Source organism: Natator depressus, chromosome 6, assembly GCF_965152275.1.
Source record: "Natator depressus isolate rNatDep1 chromosome 6, rNatDep2.hap1, whole genome shotgun sequence".
In the NCBI taxonomy this organism is placed as follows: Eukaryota; Metazoa; Chordata; order Testudines; family Cheloniidae; genus Natator; species Natator depressus.
Genome location: NC_134239.1, coordinates 73,147,850 through 73,168,880, shown reverse-complemented (window position 1 = coordinate 73,168,880; position 21,031 = coordinate 73,147,850). Strand labels below are relative to the sequence as shown.

General features: G+C 39.9%; 1 protein-coding gene across 1 annotated transcript; it reads left to right on the top strand.

The window, feature by feature from the left end:
- The first annotated feature begins 279 nt into the window (after positions 1 to 279).
- On the top strand, positions 280 to 20,348 carry THBS1 (thrombospondin 1). The gene is made up of 22 exons (XM_074955727.1): positions 280 to 622; positions 902 to 994; positions 1,907 to 2,484; positions 3,114 to 3,189; positions 3,476 to 3,672; positions 3,833 to 3,958; positions 5,425 to 5,518; positions 7,363 to 7,536; positions 7,994 to 8,170; positions 8,557 to 8,730; positions 9,342 to 9,469; positions 9,616 to 9,768; positions 10,314 to 10,532; positions 11,173 to 11,280; positions 12,100 to 12,259; positions 12,773 to 12,891; positions 14,958 to 15,192; positions 15,713 to 15,940; positions 16,070 to 16,341; positions 16,838 to 16,935; positions 17,058 to 17,197; positions 17,983 to 20,348. The coding sequence occupies exons 2-22, from the start codon at positions 928 to 930 to the stop codon at positions 17,988 to 17,990; spliced, it is 3,531 nt and encodes a 1,176-aa protein (XP_074811828.1). The 5' UTR covers positions 280 to 622; positions 902 to 927; the 3' UTR covers positions 17,991 to 20,348.
- Positions 20,349 to 21,031: the final 683 nt, after the last annotated feature.

Below are 21,031 nucleotides of genomic sequence, written 5' to 3'. Positions count from 1 at the left end.
CTCCCCGAACTGGGGTCCAGCAAATCCCTTGACAGGTCTGTAACAGCGGCGTGGCAGCGCCGCCACCATGTGCTGCTGTGCGTGCAGAACCGAGAGGCGGGAGTGTGATCATCGCCCTCCCCCCGCCTTTTTTTGGGGGGGGGGGGGAAGGTTTGTTTCTCTCTTGTTGTGAGGTAACTGGATAAACACCAGCCCGCTTCCTGCCCGGCTGCTGCTGATTGGCCCGCGGGACTTTCAGGAATGTGAGCGACCCCTTAAAGGCGAGAGCAGCTCCTCCAGCCACTTCACTGCACCGGCCAGGGGCTGCAAGCCAAGGGAAACCTGCGGGGGCTGCAAGCAGCTACCGATCCCGTCCCGTCCGATCCGATCCGCCACGCAGGACTCACGGCCACCCTCGGACTGCTCCAGCAAGAGGGGAGACCCCGCTGCAAAGAGACGCTGGCACTACTCGCTCAAGGGCGCTGCCGAGCGCCTGTAGAGCGCTCGAGACAGTAACTCACCTAAGAGTCACCGGGAGACTCCGAGCGCTTCCGAGGATTTTGATCGCTCTTTCCTCAGTGGCTGCAGAAGATAGTTCCTCCCCTGGGTTATCTCTAGGGTCTCATCATCTTTTCCTGTAAAGGTAAGTGCTGAAGCAGCGCTTCGATTTCCCCCTGCGACGTAATGTAATTTCTAAGAGACAAAATCAAGCAGAAGGGGGGGGGGAAACCCAGCTGAAATGCGTGGAGGTCTGTGTGTGTCTAGCTACCTATGCGCTCTTCGGTCGTCACTCTCCCCTCGCCCCACGTAGCCCTTTGCAGCGGTTTCCATCTTCAGGGCACCTGACAAACCTATTGATTGCCCCAAACGTTGCTTTTCTGAATGTAATGGCTATGAGATGCCCCTTTATTGTTGTTCGAAGGTTTGTCCGGGAGACCGATCTTTGCCATGGAGCTATCGGGCGGACTTTTCCTCCTCCTAATGTTTGGTGTCTGCGGAGCAAACCAGATCCCAGGTAAGAACAGCGGCTTCATTCTGTACCTGGCGATTATAAAGAGATTTATTGGGTCAATATTAATGGTGGGGATTATTATTATTTTTTTAAAAGGCTTCTGATAGCTTTGGTGCTGACTTTGAAGGAATGAAACCTTAAACTGTGGCGAAGAGCGGCTTTGATATTTCCAGCCCACAAAAATGCATTAGCCTGAGGAATATTCAGATTAGTGGTTATGAACAGCAAATATTTCCTCCTGTGCAGAATTTATGTAACCTTCAAACGAGGAAGGACTGAGCACTCAAGGACTTCAAAGTTGAGCATGGTTAAAAAAATGTACCTCAGGAACTAAAAAGCCACCTGGGGCATTCTCCCCTAGCTTGCCTGCACTGTCCATTATTTCGCAGCCTAGCCCCTGGGGACCACAGAGAAATTGTTTATGTACTAGTTGAGATCTCTGTAGGTGATCAGAGAACTCTCCCCTTAGATTTTAAAATGGGATCTGACAGATGTGGGCACTCTGCTGTCCTCCCTTTGTGTCTCCTGATGTGCTTCCCTTCCTCTACTGGCCCTCAAAACCCCACTCCCTGTCCAGCTACCTTTGTGCATAAATCAGGATGTAAATGACACTCACCTGCATCCCAACTGGACTTCTCATGCCCTTCTGCACAGCAGCCCCACTACAGGACTGAACTAGCTTCACAGCTGCCCCTGCCTGCACTGTCTCTCCACCAGCTCCCCCACCCCATTGGGCTGACCTTCAACTCCCTTTTAAAGCCCCCACTCAGCCTCCATGAACACCAGCCTGCAATGGGGCTGAGCTACTTTCACAGCCCCCAGCACCTGAGTGTGTTCCCCCCCACCCCAGGGGTTGCACAGCCACTCAGCCCCTTCCTGTCCTTGTTCACAGTGCTTGCTCTGGTCTCTCCACAGAGTCTGGGGGCGATGATAACAGTGTGTTTGATCTCTTCGAACTCATCGGCTTCACTCGCAAGGGGGCCGGACGTCGGGCAACTGGGGTGCACTTGGTGAAGGGACCTGAGCCCTCCAGCCCTGCTTACCGCATTGAGGATGCCAGCCGCATCCCAGCCGTGCCTGATGACAAGTTCCAAGATTTGCTGGATGCCATCTATGCTGAGAAGGGCTTCATCTTGCTGGCTACCCTCCGGCAGGCCAAAAAGAGCCGGGGCACCCTGCTGGCCGTGGAGCGCAAGGACAGCTCTGGCCATATCTTCAACCTGGTGTCTAACGGCAAGGCAGGCACCCTAGACCTGAGCCTGTCTGGTGATGGCAAGCAGCAGGTGGTGTCAGTGGAGGATGCCCTGCTGGCCACTGGGCACTGGAAGAATATCACCCTGTTCGTGCAGGAGGACCGGGCTCAGCTGTACGTAGGGTGTGAGAAAATGGAGAATGCTGAACTGGACATCCCCATCCAAAACATCTTCACCAGGGACCTGGCCAGCAGTGCCAAGCTCCGCATCGCCAAGGGTGGTGTCAATGATAACTTCCAGGTTAGGCTCCTTCTCTCAGTCAGCAGCTTCATGGGGGTCCCGCAACGAGAGAAACACTTAAAGGCACAGTGGCTGCACCTAGACACCCTAGAGACAGAGTAGTAATGAGAACAGGAGGGGTGCAGCCGCTGATCAGCTTCTGCAAGAAAACTGTCAACATCCAACATAAATAGCCTCCACAATCTACTTGAATGCTTGCATGTTAATGGTGGGTTGTAGAAAATCCTCTTCAAATCCCAAGCACAGTTAAGCTTTAGAATCATTTAGTGAGAGATGGTGAATTTCGTAAGACTACAAGAAGAACTCAAAGTTTCTGATCAGATAAATAGTTGTGTAACAAATTTTAGTAAACAAAAATAAAGCCCAGAATATAGAGAGGAGAAGAAAGGACATTGTGCATCTGTGGAGTTATTAGACACTTAGAGCTGGGGAAAAGAGTGTTCAGACATAGGGCTTGCTATCACTGAGTAAACAGGGGTAGTGAAGCATTCTGGACACATCCCTCACCCTATTGCCTTTGACTTTTATGTTTAAATTGAAACTTTTTTAAATTTAAATTTTCTGTGCAAAATTACACTTCTTTCCCCTATAATTGCGACAAAAAGTTGTCATTTTTCCTCTGTCCACAGGGAGTGCTGCAGAATGTGCGGTTTGTCTTTGGAACAACCCTGGAAGCCATCCTAAGGAACAAAGGTTGCTCCAGCTGTAAGTCTGCAACTTTTTTTGAATCCACTGACCTATTGAAAATAGGATTTCTCAGCATGCTAGGAAGACAAGTTGAGACAGAATTCAGAAGTATGCTGAAATGCAAATCATTATTGTATAACAAATTATATTACCTTTTCAGGCTTATAAACAAATGAATGGACTAGGTGACAGCTAGGTTAGCAGATGTTATGCACACTTCAGACGATGAATTTTTCACTTGTAATCTTGAGAGATCAAGTGCATGTATCTATATATTAACATGCATATACTGTTTTGTTTTTAGCCACTAGTGCGATCATTACATTGGACAATCCCATCAATGGCTCCAGTCCAGCTATCCGTACTAATTACATTGGCCACAAAACAAAGGATATCCAGGCAATCTGTGGCTTCTCCTGTGATGAACTTACAAATATGTTTGTGGAAATGCAAGGATTGCGGTCCATGGTTACAACACTTCAAGACAGAGTGCGTAAAGTGGTAAGTGCAGAGTAAATCCAAAGTAGTTTTCATTAGCTAGTATTTGAGAGTGAAATACAACTTGCCTCTAAGACTTGTAGACCAAACTACAAGTGTTGAGACAAAGGAGAGCTTAGTACAGAAGATACCTGTGATGCTTTTTCTTTTCTGTTTCATTAAGACTGAAGAAAATGAATTGATTGCCAAAGTAGTGCAGATCACTCCTGGTGTGTGCATTCATAATGGAATTCTGCACAAAAATAAAGAAGAGTGGACTATTGACAGCTGCACTGAATGTACTTGCCAGGTAAAGACTTCTTACAGTTCACAACATGCCAACATCTGTATATAAACAACTGCTACCTAAATGATATTCGTTCTGTAAAAGAATGAATCCTACACAAAACTAGGCACACTTAAGCTGCATATTGTATCATCCTCTGAAAGACCCATCAAGCACCCAGTGATGTAGTAGGCTGTGCTGTAAATGCAGCTTTCATTTAATGTTACCGAAGAAGCATTTTAGAAGGGCATAGGCTAAAAACATCCAACTGATATAGTAGTCTATTTCAGTGATTTGGGGAATGCCTCTGTTTAGTTTACACAAACCAAAAAGTAAACTAAGTTAAATACTTGGGGTCCAAATTAGGCACTCAACTGCACCTTTTACTGACTTAAATGAATAGGAATGAATCCTTGCAGTTCACTAGAAAATGTAACCAGTTAAAAGAAAATCCTGATTCTATAATGAAACTGTTAATGCCACTGAGTTTGCACACATTTTGCAGCCTGGAACGAAGGACTATTTCATAAAGTTGGTAACTGCTAGCCAAAACTACCACAGAACTATACAAGGAATTCATTCTTCAGTATGTTCTGTTCCTGTAGAATGCTATAAAATATCTTAAAATGCTGAATAATGCCATAACTATAATTCCACAGACTTCTTTTTTTAAAACTCCTTTTATGGCATTCTTCAAATCTTAATTACACCTTCTTAAAAACACTTTGGAGTACAAATCCATCAAAGCCTGCTTCAATTTGGAAACCAAAGGCTAAGAATTAGATATAAATGGAATACTTGTAGGTCTTCATATTCTTTTTAAGTTGTATTCAGCTAATGACATTATGATTCTCATTACTGAATACTAGTAGCTGTCACAATCATTTGCTGCACTCTTTTCTAAAACTATATCTATAAGAAGGCCTGTTGTCCTGAAAGGAACAGAACTGGCAAAAGTATACACTGCATTTTAGTTCTCATTCAGTCTTTAGTGGAGTTTTTTGTTCTGTTTCTGGCTTAAAGATCAAAGCCACATCTAACTATAAATTATGGATTGCTGTTTTTTGAGCCAACTCCACTCAACTCACTTTATATAATCAATTTCAATTCAGATTAACACATGAGAAAGCTGGTTTCAAATTCTTCATTAGTTCCTTCAAAGTTTGAAATATTTGGGATATGATGCAGCAGAGTTTGACTCAGACATTTGGCAGTTTCTTTTGCTTAATTTCTACAAATTCTAAAACATTTCCATTCTTGGTTGGAAAGTAACTAAAGAACAACTTGGGAAAACAGGTCTACGAATGACTGGAACAACTACCACTATTGTGTCAGCTCTAAATACAACAAGGAGTCATGCAGTAGACTTACTACTGAATCTTTTCCAAGAAATTCAGTAGATAATAGTCTTTAGCTTTTGACCTTTTTCAGCTAAAATTTCAACTTAAACTTATTTGTACTTGCTTAGTTATGATTCTACTTCTTTGTAGAATTCTGCCACTATATGCAGGAAAGTGTCTTGCCCTCTCATGCCTTGTTCTAATGCCACTGTTCCTGATGGGGAGTGCTGCCCACGATGCTGGCGTAAGTAGTGAAAATTTGCTTGGCATTTCTGCTGTAATCTGCTCTGCTGTCTCACTTAGCTAGGTATAGTGTACTAAAATGTACTCTAAATACCACAATAGGGTATAGGATTACACCACTGGAGAACCATTAGCCTTAGTTTGCATTAACTGAATTTTGAGACCCTTAAACGATCATGCAGTCCTGTCCTAAATAGACTATAGTTGATAAATTATCTATTAAATTCTAATTACCACTTCTCAAAGTAATGACCACTGCAATACTGGAAACCTGAAAATACTTCAGACAGTCCAGGCATGGATCCCATTGCATGTTTGCCATGAAAGGAGGGTAGGGTGGACATTTCAGATGTGGTTACTTGCTTTTGAATTTGGTCTTTATGGCACTGATCCAAAGAAACATGCCACATAAAGGAAGTTTAACTGTCCCTCAGAAGCCCGTATTACAAAATACTGTAGACAAATCTAGTCTGATGTAACCAGTATTGAAACTGGAATGCTCTAATACCAGTCAAACATAAGTCCTTCTTTTAAATCATCTGAATTTGGAACTGCTGTATTTGGAATTACAGCATTGTTTGAAACTCTGCCTTAATTGTATAGCTTAATTACAAAATAAACATATTTTGTATACATAGTCTCAAATATCTAACAGCTTCATATCAACTTTCTCCAGCAAAATATTTGACTTTTCAATATAAAATTTGCAGAACGACTCTCTTAAAATATCAGAGAAGTAAAGCTGTTACCATCAGGTTCTCTGATAACAACAGCTTTTCTGATTAGGTCTCTATCTTCCTCCACAACAAATATAACTATACTGTAAACTATTTACAAGAATATTTTGTCATGATTATACTTTTTTAAAAAGTGAATCTTCACAGAGTTTTTAGCAACTGAACTATGACCATGACAGAACACTAATAATTTAGGAATGACAATAGAAGCAAAAATAGCATAGAACTCAAGTCATAATGACACTTGTTTGCTTTTGACATATCACAGCCATCGCTGTATTAGATCTGAGTGAACAGAGGGTGGCCTCATATAAGTGCCCTCATAACTTCAAAGTTTATGGTGAAAAATAAGAAGCCAGGTGCTAAAGTTACAACATATGTACCCAATAACTAGAGCTGTGCAGAAGATGGACATTCTGTTTCATGAAAGATTTTGAAATTTGCCTTCATTTTGAACCTGAACAAAACCTGAAAATTTCAAAATTCTCCAAATCAAAGTTTTGAAAACTTTGTTTTGGACTGAACAAAACACTTCATTTTTTATTTCAACTCTTTAAATCATATAATATAAATTTTCTCCAATAAAAAGTGAAACCTTTCATTCTGAAAATGTCAAAATCAGATATTTTGACATTGTTGGAACTTTTTTCCAGGTTTTTCTCCAAAATGAAATTTTGGCAGATGCAACATGATTTTGCAAAGCATTTAGATTTTGACCATTTTTTGATAGAAAATGGTTCTGTTGAAGTTTTTCCAAGCAGCTCAACTTATGGCCTAATGGGTTCAAGATAAGCAGCAATAGAATGTACATGCAGCCCTTGCCTAACTGTTAGCTGGTCTTCCAAACAGTGACCTGAGAAACTCTTATGAAAGTAAAGTACAGCACTAAAATAGTTGTGTTGCCCTTGCCTTCCTCTGTGCTTGCCACTGAGACAACACCTCAGAACCTTTAAAGTTCATGCTGAAATCTTTTGTAAAAGGAAGGGAAATGACATAATTGTAGCCTTTGATTTTTTGGGGGAGAGGGGGCAGGAAATGGGTTTAAACGTAGTCTATAAAATAGAAGTTTTTTATTCAAATTTTAAGCAGAAGTGTACTTCTCTTACAGCCAGTGACTATGCAGAAGATGGCTGGTCCCCTTGGTCTGAGTGGACTTCATGCTCTGTGACCTGTGGGAATGGGGTTCAGCAGAGAGGCCGTTCTTGTGATAGTCTCAATAATCGCTGTGAAGGTTCCTCTGTGCAGACTCGCACCTGCCACATTCAGGAGTGTGATAAGAGGTGTAAGTATTTCATCTGCTTGCATAGTTCATAAAAATTACCTGAGCCTACCCTTGGCTTCCACAGTTGTAATTTAAGTATTAAATTACCACAAGTCAGGGTAATGATTTAAACCACAATAAGCTGCTTACAGATGGTACAAAACATTGGTTTCTAGCTCTAGCAGTTCCTAAGGTTTTTGGCTACTAAACTCCTGTCAGAATTGAAATGTATGCAATGGAAGCAAGCATGAATGTGTGTTTTGGCACTGGGCCTGAACTAAACATAGCAAAATCTCAGGCCAGCATGCATTTAATTTTTTTTGACTCTGTAACCACGATAGTGGTATAGTAAAACTGTGGTTTTTATTTAATATTGGCATTCACACACTGCCAAAAGTCTTCTTGGAACTCTGCAGACATGCCTCAAAGAACTCATAGATATCTCATAGATGATAATAGGTGTTTGTCTTTTCTGAAGTCAAACAGGATGGTGGTTGGAGCCACTGGTCGCCATGGTCATCATGTTCTGTTACCTGTGGCACTGGCATGATCACTAGAATCCGTCTTTGCAACTCTCCAGTCCCACAGATGAATGGCAAACCGTGTGAGGGTGAGGCAAGAGAAACCAAATCATGCCAGAAAGATCCTTGCCCAAGTAAGTATACTGGTCAAATAGAGACTATTACATTATTTAGCTTAAAAAACAAGCCTCTTGAGCTGGAAGTTGCTATATAATCTATTCCTGGCAACTGTCTCTTGTTAAATCAACTGCTAGGTAAAATCTCATATTTACAAAAAAACCCACTACAGATGAATTAAATTTAAAAATTACTTTGAATAACACTCAGGCTCTAATTTTACCAAACTCAGAAATGAAAAATGTAGGGTTGCCATTCTGTCCTTCATTCTTTCACGATGTCTAAGCGCAGCAGTGGTGTTGACACATGCATCAATACCTAGGTTAGATGCAGCTAGTAGAATCTTGCTGAATTTACCATCAGTTTTGTGAATGTTTACATTTTCTATGGATTTGTTTTGTAGTAAATGGAAACTGGGGACCCTGGTCTCCATGGGATGTATGTACAGTCACATGTGGAGGAGGCATTCAAAAACGTGGACGTCTTTGCAATGACCCTGAGCCTCAGTATGGTGGGAAGGACTGCATAGGTGATGCCACAGGGACCCAGGTCTGCAACAAGCAGGACTGTCCAATTGGTGAGTAACTCTAGGTTAAAAAAAATGGTTTTTAGGTAGCACTTGGATACATTTACATCTTCAAATATCTGTGCAAAAATTACACCTCATCTGAAGTCCTGTATTATCTCCATTTTAGTGATGGGGGAAAACTGAGTCAAATTCTGTCTTCCATTACATTGTTACAAATCCAGAGTAACATAACTGATTTCAGTGCCATTACTTTGAATTTCTATTTCTATTCTAACTGAGGGTAGAATATGACAAGGATAGCTGGATTACTTTGTCAAGACCACACAACAAGTCAGTGGCAAAGCTGAGATTAGATCTGAAGGAGTTTTTGACTCCTAGCCCCATTATCAATCCATTAGACAATACTACTTTCTGCAGCTAAGAATGCAACTGAAACCAATGACGACTTACTTTCATTTGACATTCTAATGTCACTGCCATGTAGAAATTTACCTTTAGTATTTTCCACCGGTTAGTGAGGCTGTTCAAGTCTAAAATGCTGCCATACCCCTCTAAAACAGTCCAAAGAGTTTGTTTAAATTCACATATTGGCCATATCCAGCACCTTAACAGACTACTAAAATGATTGACATTTACCATGATCTAATCTTGTGTCTCAGATGGATGCCTATCTAATCCCTGCTTTGCGGGAACGACATGTACCAGCTCCCCTGATGGTTCCTGGAAGTGTGGTGCCTGCCCTACTGGTTACCATGGCAATGGTGTTCAATGCAAAGATATTGATGAGGTCAGAAGCTTGGGTTCTTGTTTGTAGTCTCTCTTTTTTCTTTTTTTAAATAAAAAAGTACAAAACACTAAACTACAAGATAAAAACCAAATGCCCTAAGAAATCCTCTAATTTTCCCTGCTACCCCAATCTTTTTCTCACTTCAGTGTCAAGAGGTTCCTGATACCTGCTTTGTCCTCAATGGCGTGCACAGGTGTGAGAATACTGAACCTGGATACAACTGCTTGCCTTGCCCACCACGTTTCACTGGAACACAGCCTTTTGGTCGGGGTATTGAGGATGCCACAGCTAACAAGCAGGTACTGCCAAGTTGAGAATTTTCCTGGTTTATAAAACCTCCCAGCTGCCTTCTGTATTCTGAAGCACCTCCTGAAAAGGTTTGAAGCTTTCAGAAAAGGGAAAAAGCAAGTTCTTTACCAGCCTTTATAGTCTGGGAAATTAAAGGTTGTCTGAAAAGAGACAGCATAGTACAAGCGTATAAACTGCTTCAGTAAAATGAGTTTTAGAAGCTGTTGCTTTCTTAGCCTTTTAAAGGTGGGAAGGTGCATATGTCATGAGTTTGGGGGATGAACATTGGTTGAAATGTTGCCAATTCAGAAATGAAGTAAATATTTAACATGTGACTATTTAGACCTGTACGTGCCTGATCCCTTTGAAGATGAAAGGTTTTGAATAAGGACAAATAGTTATTAATACTAAGATGGCAACTGTGCTTCAAGATTTTGTTTCTGAAAGATCTAGGATCAAAACAGCCATAAATTCCTCTTGCCTTAGTGGTATATCCAGGAAGAATGAGGGATAGACTTTTGCAGTGGTTTTACTGTCTTTGTGTGTGGTCTCTTAGGTCTGCAAACCACGTAATCCATGCACAGATGGAACTCATGATTGCAACAAGAATGCCAAGTGCAATTACCTTGGCCACTTCAGTGACCCCATGTACCGCTGTGAGTGTAAACCAGGCTATGCTGGCAATGGCATAATCTGTGGAGAAGATACTGATTTAGATGGATGGCCAAATGAGAACCTTGTCTGTGTTGCCAATGCCACTTATCACTGCAAAAAAGTAAGGAAATTCCCCTGTTCTCCCACTTAACAGTTTTAAGAAATTGCCTTAGCATATATCTGAGGAATGTGCTAAATGCTCAGTATTTTAAAGGCTTATGAGACAGTCAGACCTTTGAGTAATTACAGGTATTAAACTACCTATAGTGCAAAATAGGAATATATCCCTTCAGGGATATCATGGCATTGTATTGTCAGAAGAAGTCCCAGATTGTCAGAGAAGCTGTTATTACAGTAGTTGAGTCATGCCTGTAACATTCAGGAATTCTGAACATTCCAGTAATTCCAAAAATACCACATGTATGTTCCTACAAAGAGCCACCCATAAACTTTCTCAATGTCACAGAGAAAAGCTTTAGGCAAAAAAGATACAGGGGGAGATTTTCAAAAGTGCTTAAGTACCATCTTCAAAAATAACATGCACTTAGGCTTCTAAGTGACTTCTGAAAACTTTATCTGCAGTCCTTAAAAATTATGATGACTGGTTGAAATCAATGGAATTACACTGAGGTATCACCAGTGTAAATGAGATCTGAATTATGCTGTATAGCTCTAACAGTTCACTCTTTAAAAAAAATAAATAAAGAGAACATGGCATTTATGCTTGGGATAAAAATACTTCTGCATTTTCTCCTTTCTAGGATAACTGTCCCAATCTTCCCAACTCTGGGCAGGAAGACTATGATAAGGATGGAATTGGTGATGCATGCGATAATGATGATGATAATGATAACATTCCAGATGACAGGGTAAGGCTACATGAAAAATTCATGCCTTTTCTAGTGTAGCTTTTCCTTTCTCCACTCCCAATGGTCAAGTCCTGGCCTCTGACCTTAATCTTAACAGAAGATTTTAGGAAATTGACAGGCTCAAAGGGAAAGATCTCTATCTGAAAAGAGATGCCTAATTCTGATTGCATCTTCAGTAGTTCCAGGAAGTAGCTGCAGCTGCCTGAACTTTGAAAATGAGTGACTCTTGACTTCATGCTTTATTCATTCATAGTCTCATGCAGGCAAAAAGACTCTTGAGACAGCTGAAGCTTCAGCAAGTAAACACTAACATTCCAGCATGCAGGTGGCTAACCTTCCTCCTCCCATTCTTCACTTCCACATTCTAGTTGTTCGTTTACAGTAGCAGCCTAACCAAGGTTTTCAGAATGTCATTGTAATTCACTACTGCTGCAAGTGAGAGCAACTTTATCACTTCTGCTATTTACACCAGTGGTAAATTTGGCTGAGATGCAAAGGGCTTGAAATATTAGCCAATGTTGTTAAGTAGGGTGTGTGGTTTGGTTTTTTTAAATCTAAATTTGTTTTGTTCCACTTCTTCCTCCCAGACATCCTTTGGATCCATTACAATCTGAGTATTTATTTATTTTTTTTAAGGAAACTGTTGTTCTGATCTGTCCACTGAAGAGGGCTTAACTAGTTTGAATTTTCAAGCATTTTCTTAACTTGCATTAAATCTCTTCCTAAAACAAATGTCCTACATTTGCATTGTGTTGGTAAAGCACCAAAGTAGTTCTCTGTTTATTAATAGTGGTTTTGGACCTCTCCTCCCTCTTGCAGGACAACTGTGCATTCATTTACAACCCACAGCAGTATGACTATGATAGGGATGACGTTGGTGACCGCTGTGATAACTGCCCCTACAATCACAACCCTGATCAGATTGACACTGATAACAATGGAGAAGGAGATGCATGTGCTGTGGATATTGATGGAGATGGTAAGGTGTTCTGTTGCCATTTCCACCTTCCTAGACATACACAGATAGTTCAGTACTGCATAGATGGCAGTTATATGTTGCCTCTGTTGGTACCACTGTCTTATGTGGGATAGAAAGTCAAGTATGTGATCAAGTCACCTCCTAGTGACTGAGGCTATAAGCACTAATCCTATTACAGCCAATGGAAATTCTCCTTTTAGTTTAGGAGCCTATATTTTTTGAAGCAGATGGTCCTGATTTATAGCCCCATTCACACTGGCAATGGGTGAGAGATATAACTTATGAAGTCCTGTGCTATCCCACGGTTGCAACAGGGGTCTCAATTAGTGTTAGATAAATTACTGTAGATTATGCTGTACAAGTGGGGGTTTTTTAGCAACATACCAACTGTTGGCTTAATTGTCAACCTTATTTACTTTTTGCAGTTCCACTGCCAGTTCACAGTACTCAGATTGTGGAGCTTATGATCTGTGTAAGCCACTTGAATTCTTCAGCTCTTCTCTGCTCCTTTAGGCATTCTTAATGAAAGGGACAACTGCCAATATGTCTACAACGTAGACCAGAGGGATACAGATTTGGATGGTGTTGGGGATCAGTGTGACAACTGCCCTATGGAACACAATCCAGACCAGGTAGGTTTTTGTATTCTGACCTCTATCTGCACCTGCTATTCAAATCATATTTCCCATTTAATTTTTACCCTTTGTTATACACACTGTGCTGACACAACAAATGATGCCTTTATCAGGTGATAACATACCTCACAGGAAGCTCACACAGCTGCTAGCTATTGTCTGAAAAATTGAGTAATGGAGGTTTGTAGGACTCTTGCTTGAAGTCATGTGTGTCCTGAGCATTTTTAATGGGAGACACTCCTCCTGTTTGTAAACTTGACTATGGATCTTGTCAGTTGCAGTAACTCTGGGAGTACAGCATGAAATTCACATGGGTTACAACTAATAGTAAACAGCCTGAGAATTTCTTCTCAGTGATTCTACTGTACAGTCTGGAGTGTAGTCAAATGAACATGCTGTACAAGAAAAACTAAGACTATGTAAATTACAAATAGAGACACACGCATTACTAGGGCTGGGGTTAAAAAAAACAGTGGATCCAAATTACCTAAAAATAAAGGAGTAACATGACTCAAAGCAACTGTTGCTGGGGTGTTTTTTTTGTTTTGTTTTTTTTCTGAAAAAAAATCAACCCCCAAACATTTGCCAGGTGCTTGACATTAATGCAGGGTGTTTGCAGAACATCAGTGTGTGCTAGGAACAGAGGTAGCTCGTAGGCACGGCAGGGCCAGAGGCTTAACTAGTGCAGTGCATTGTATTTCATTTTGTTTAGACACATTGCTTTTTTGAGACAAAGGTTAAAGCAGTACAAAACAACTACATTTCAAAAGATTGCCTTTGCCAGTACAATAAGGGTAATGCTGCCTGCTTTTGCCTCTTTATGGCAAAGGCTCAAAGGCATATTCCAACATTCATAAATAATATGAAGACTAATCTTTACAAGATTTAGTGGAGGTGAGGGAGTTTCCAGCCCCTTCCACTGAATTTGCTGGTTCTAAGACACTCAACAGCAGCGGTGGGTAAAGCCTGTACAGTCCTGTCAAGTAAAAGGCAATAAAATGAATAGCTTCAGGGGCATAACTGGAATGCTTGACTTCTTCCTAATAGGTGGAGGTGAAGTGGGGGGAAGCATGGTCCATTCTATTTTTGTTAGGTTTTTCACTGGCTTTTCATGGAGCATTTTCTTGAATGGTTGTTTTAAATTAATCCACAAAACTCTCACCTGTGAGTATTTCTGTAGGGTAGCGTATTAAGGAAAAAATAATTTAAACCCTAGCACTTGTAGCAATTCAGAATGTGTAAGTTAAAATGGCCTCTGACATTTCAATAACTCCTGGGGTCTGAGGAGTGTCTGCAAGAATATAGGACAGGCCAACTTTTGATAGTTCTAACAAATATAAAGCTAGATGCCATGTGATCATATTACAGAAACTAACTTAGCAAACAACAAGATGCAAAAGTATATACAAAATGCAAGCAGAAAAGGGTTTTCCAGGTATAGCCCACTACTAAGGGAAGTAACTATCTCCTTACAATATCACTTAGCCTGTATGTTTATAGAGGGCTTTGGAGGCTGTTTCTGTAATTAAGAAAATTATGACATGGAGTGGAAGCCATACAACAGTCTGTCAAAATGCTCTTATAATGTAAGAGTGATCTAATGGCTAGGTACGTACTGAAGTCAGTTTCATATGGTGCTTGGAACAGAAAGATACAAGGTGCAAGATGGAGGGTAAACTGACACTAGATCTCTGCAAATCTCATGGAGTAAATAGAGACTACTCTGCAGCTGCAGAAACATTACATGCATAATTGTAAAGCTCCTGGGAAAAAGCTGAAAACCACACTACTCTCTGAGCCCCAGATGTTCAGATAAATAAGCCTAAAGCAATTGGTTAGTGAAATGTTAATAATAAAGTAGTTCAAAAGAAGTTAGCACAGCTAGTCTTATCTGAATCGCAAAATGAGTGTAACAATTTAACACTGGTCCTTTTTCTTTAAGGGAATAGCAATCCTAAATTCTAGCCTTGTATTTCTGCCTTTCTTGTCAGCATCCTCAAGTGCTGCAAGAAGTGTTGTGCATTTTAAAGCTTGTTCTTCAAGCTTTCCCTCTTCTCCAACAGGAGGATTCTGACTCTGACCGCATAGGTGATAAATGTGACAACAATCAGGACATAGATGAAGATGGCCATCAAAATAACCTAGATAACTGCCCCTATGTGCCCAATGCCAATCAAGCTGACCACGACAAGGATGGCAAAGGTGATGCCTGTGACCATGATGATGACAATGATGGTATCCCTGATGACAAAGATAACTGCAGACTGGTTGCCAACCCAGACCAGACTGACTCTGATGGTAAGTAAGATGAACATTATAATATCAAAACCAGTAATTTCCCATACAGGCTGGTCTGGCATTACATACCAATGTTTAAAAAAATTCTGTTATGAATAACTTGTTCTCTTTTTAAAAGATTATTTTAAAAAAAATGTGTACAGTTTGTATTGGTATTATGTCATTCCTTTTTACTGTAGATCTTATGCTGATTCCCAGTATCTTAATGAAGTTTGGGAATATGCCAAAATTGAAGAAATATTGGGATAGGGAAAAGGGGTATGAACACACTAATTGATCATGGCTACTGTAATGAATGTAAACCTAAGCCATATCTTTAAAAAAAACTTCTTGACACTAAGATACCAGGGTGAATATGTAAATAAATCTAGGCTTCTTGTAGTAGTGGCACAGCCAAAACATTGCAACGGATTTCAGTCTGAAGTGTCAGTATGACTTTGAGGCAACTGTAGTGATACATCATTCTCAAAGTATGCCAGTGAGTTTTCAGAGTTGTCACTGTGAAGCTATACTTTTGTAGGTGATGGACGTGGAGATGCTTGCAAAGATGACTTTGACCAAGACAATGTGCCAGACATTGATGACATCTGCCCTGAGAATGTTGACATCAGTGAGACAGACTTCCGTCGATTTCAGATGGTTCCCCTGGATCCTAAGGGAACATCGCAAAATGATCCTAACTGGGTGGTTCGTCACCAGGGTAAAGAGCTGGTTCAGACTGTCAATTGTGATCCTGGACTTGCAGTGGGTGAGTAGAACATTTTTGGATCCTCTCTCCTCATAGTGTCTTATAAAAGTCTAGAAACTTAACTTTAGGTTCAGCGTAAGGCTAATAAAAGCAGCGGCTTCAAACTTGGTTTCCTTATTCTTCACCCAGGATTTGATGAATTCAATGCTGTGGACTTCAGTGGCACATTCTTCATCAATACAGAAAGGGATGATGACTATGCTGGCTTTGTATTTGGTTATCAGTCTAGCAGCCGTTTCTATGTAGTCATGTGGAAGCAGATCACCCAGTCCTATTGGGACTCAACACCAACCAAAGCTCAGGGATACTCAGGTCTTTCTATCAAAGTTGTGAACTCTACCACAGGTCCTGGAGAGCACCTTCGAAATGCTCTGTGGCACACAGGAAACACCGCTGGGCAGGTAAGAACTGCATTTGTGGTTAATTATTTTCTTGCACCTGAGGCCAGGCTTTACTCTAACAATAAGCATGGTAATTCTGGGGAGTTTGTGCATCCTGTTAGTGTAGAAAGGGGCTCTTAGAAGAAATTATTTGTAGTTGTAGGATTTTGTGTATAAACTTGATTATGAAGCATATGCTCTACATAGTTTCCGTTTGGAGCTAAGGGACTCTGCTAAGTTTAAAACAAGTAGGGAGTCCATTATTTCTGATGGTCTTCTGAAACATTCAACATCCAGCACTAGGCAGATTGAATAATTAAATAGGAACCTCTCTAGGAGCAGAGTTAAATCAGATGTGTATCAAAAGACTTTATTCAGAGCCTGTCTTTTGGATACACTGTCCAGCTGTATGCCCTTATTTTGAATATAAAAAGCTTCTCGAGATGTCATGGTGTCAAAATATTGCCTAAATAATTGGATTCCTCTGTTTATTTATAATCGTATCCTTCTTTTGTAGGTGCGGACCTTGTGGCATGATCCTCGTCACATAGGCTGGAAAGATTTTACTGCCTACAGATGGCGTCTTAGCCACAGACCAAAGACTGGCTACATTAGGTAACTATTGAGATATATCTGAAGGGACTTGAGGGCAAATGTCATTTTGGTAATGGTTAGCCTTATGTTAAAGATAACTTACCACAGCTGACAAAGATGATTTATTACTGCTCTTCCTGCAGAGTTGTAATGTACGAAGGGAAGAAAATCATGGCTGATTCAGGACCAATCTATGATAAAACTTATGCTGGTGGTCGGTTAGGATTATTTGTCTTCTCTCAAGAAATGGTGTTCTTCTCAGATCTTAAATATGAATGCAGAGGTAAGGATGGCATCTTGTTGGAATGACATTTTACTGAAGTACATTGAAATGACAATTGTTTTCTTATAAGGCCATTTTCTTTAAAACAAATTTAAAGATGAAATTTATCAATTTAAATTTTGTGGGATTATACAACATTTTAATAGTCTCTTACTACTCTTGAGCCACATGCAGGATTTCTTTTGGGATCTGTGTGTTGTGCAGGGATGGGTAGAGGACATCCTGTTAATGAATTTTGCATAGTTAAAAGTTACCATCCACTAAAAGTGAAATGTTGAAGAGACTTAATTGCAGGACATGATGTTTGAAGAGGCATATAAAATATATTTACTTCATGCTTTGAACTACAGCTAGTGATTTTTTTTTTAATACCTGGCCTGATTTTTCAAATGCATGTGCATAAACTGCAGTGTGAAAAGAGAATCCTTACTTTCATATTAATGTACACATATGCACATGCAAACATATCCCAATTGGCTTGGACCCATGCAAAATATATGCACAGCTCATGGTTTATGTGCCCATACAAGTCAGGGATTGTGTTCAGTTGAGTTAGGCTAGGTTTTCAAGTGTGTATGCACTCTATCATATAACTCATATCTTTCTTACATTCCTGACCATTTCATACAAAAGTCTGGCTCAAGAAATTGCTACTAAAGGGGTAAAGAACCCCAAGGGGTAAAGAAAAAGGGGTAAAGAACCCCAACTATAATTATGATTGATAATACAGAAATATTTTAACTCGTTCTGTAATTTTTCTGTCTCCCCCTGCCCTTCCTCCACAGATCCATAATCACGAGGTTATTGATCCAGAGACTATTTAAAAATGCTGGTATTGCACCTTCTGAAATGTTTAATATTTTACAAACCCTGGGACCATTGTATTCCTTCCTTTCTTCTGTCTGCACAAATGTGGACTCAAAACACATGACCTGCCTCAAGAATGCTTTTGAAAGAATGAAACAAAGTAAAATCAACATATGACCTCGGCTAAAATGGAAGGAAACAAATGTATTTTTCATGAATGAGCATTTTTCTTCATGTGCTTCAGTAAGAAAGACATTTGCTTTGCTGTTTTATCACAGTGCAGTGTCACTGCCTCTCTTTTACTGGTGGTCCCGCCAAGTAGCAATTTTGTAATAAGAACATCTTTGGATGTGCTTTGGACTACTTAAAAACAAAAGACATTTCAATATGTGGGGAAAGGGGATTTGGGATGGGAGGGTGGACTTTTAAAGGTTAAACAGAAAATTGCCATGCTTGTCTAAAAGGTGCCTATGCTCTCTGGGGTTTATATCCAGGTAACTTGGAGAAACTGTTACATTTTGGACTAAATATCTTTCAGGTGACAAATATATTCCTTGATTTAATGATGTAGACTAGCTGTATTAGCAAATTAATCCATACGGTATAAAATAGAAACTGTAAAACAGATCCCCAGTGGGGAAGAGGGAATAAAGATTGACACACAGGATTGCACTGCTTGGTAAGAACAGAGATTCACAATTGGAATCTAGTGCTGTTGCCTGATTAAATAGAGATTTATTTTTATTCCACATGTAGCAAGTGCAGATGTAGCAAGAACTTTAAAAAAGGTGCTGGAAAGCACACCATCTCAATTAGCACCTGTGCTGGCCTTCAAGGAACAAGCATCTTTGCTTTATATTTTATGGTTAAAAAGGCACAACAAATGACAATAGTAACATTCCTTTTTCTACAAATTTCATGGACTTTTTTTTTTAACTCCTCACTTTTTGGGAGGAGGAAGAAGGCTGTAGATAAAACCTTAAAAAATGTAAAATATTTATTTTTTACTTATCCTGGATGTCATAATGACTGAAGGACTATTGATAAAACAAAATAAATGCGTCAAGACTATCCATAGAATCATTGTTACAAGTCTTCAAGACTGTACAATTGTAAATACAGATTATTTATTAATTCTGTTCTATACTGAACCTAGATTTTAGTTTAGAAAGCTCTTTGTTTGGATCAGATAGCTGAGATGTATTAATTACAAAAAGCAACTTTCCCATAGAGAATGTGGAGAACAGGGAACAGCAGCTGGGAGGGAATGGAATGTTTGTTGGCTTTTTCTAAGTCAGCGTTCCATGTGTTGGTTTTTTTACTTCTTTGTGCAAAGCAATTGGTGATGGCCTGGTAGGTTACCTTTCTGCTTTTTTAAAAAACCACAAGTCCTTTTTTATATGTTGTCAGTTCCTATCTCTTGTGCCTGTTACTGGAGAGACTGGACAGCATTTGTTACTAGTTAATCATTTACATAGTGCCATTAGATGTTCATGGTGTTTTACAATTGGTCAACAATATGCCAGACAAAGAACAGAATCCCTGCCCTGACAAGTTTTCAAACTAGAGGCACAAATGGCACTTGTCTTTATGGCATTGGATTGTAGCCATTTATGAAGTTGCAGGTTGCACATTGGAATGATCCATGTGCAGTGGTGAAAACAGGAGTGCTTCACAGAGAAGGTGGGATTTTAGGAGCTCCTGGGACAGGGTGGCAAGACATACGTTAATTGAAGCTGTTCCAGGTGTAAAGGGCAGCATGATTATACCTATAATCCTTTGTCTTTCCAGGAAAAAAAGGGGAAAAAAAAAAAGGTGAAACTTTTATGTACAAATATTACCTCATTGTGTGACTGAGAAAAAAATCTTTGGATCAAGCAGAAGTTAAATGTCTAACAAACTTTAAAGCTACTGTAGAACTTTTAAAAATAAACGCTGTACATAGTCAAATTCTCTTTGCGGAAAAGTATATTCCCCATAAGAAAATGGCATTGAAACAATGTTAAATATTATTTCTAATGTTGTGTTTATATTTTTGTCATCTTGTATACCATTGCTTGTATTTTTATAAATTATTTTTCTCATTGCCATTGAATAGTTAATCTCATTGTGTAGATACGCTATTTAAATAATTTATCAGGAAGTGCTACCTGTAGAGTTAGTATTTCTATTTTTATAAAATGTTTGCACACTGAATTGAAGATTTTTGCTCCCCCGCCCATGTTTTTGCTATTAGCATAATTTTCTGAGAATATGCTTTTTTGTACACATTTTTAACCATTTTACATTTTAAAGCTCTAAGTTGTACAATAAAATTTCTTACATACAAGGAACAATAAACCAATATGGAAATTTATATTTACATATTTTTTAATCTATTTTTCATTTCTTCTTACTATGATTCTATGGGCCACTTGAATTAATGGGTCAGTGTACATTAACTCAGTTGTGAAGGCTCAACTCAGTAAGGATAGCAAAGTAATATAGTAATGATATGAAAATGAAGATTTTCCTAGAAATATAGAACAGGGCCAGGATTGAAGTCAATGGCAGGATTATACCCCATATGTTAAGCACCAAATGAAAGTATGATGCAGATGTGAATGTGTTCCATACTGTGGGCATGCTCCATGACGGCATAGCTAGTCAACATGCATTAGACTATGTCAATAGTATCCACTGACCTGCTATTGGAACCTGGTAGTAGAATGTCAAGTTCCTGGGGCATCACTCTGGGGAGTCTTCCCCCAGACAACCATAGCTAGTAACTTAAAGCTGCCACCTGTTGTCAGAGAGAAGGAGGGTGAGGTAATATTTTTATTGGACCAACTTCTCGCCAACAGATGTTGGTCTGACAACAGATATTATCTCACCCACCTTGCCTCTGTAATATGCTGGGACCAACATGGTTACAACACCACTGCAAACATCCACTGTCAGGGCCTTTAAGTAGGGCAGTGGTAGAAAAACTATGTGACCTTACAAAAGGCGGTGGGAGCAGGGAATAGGAGAATCATTCTGTAGGGT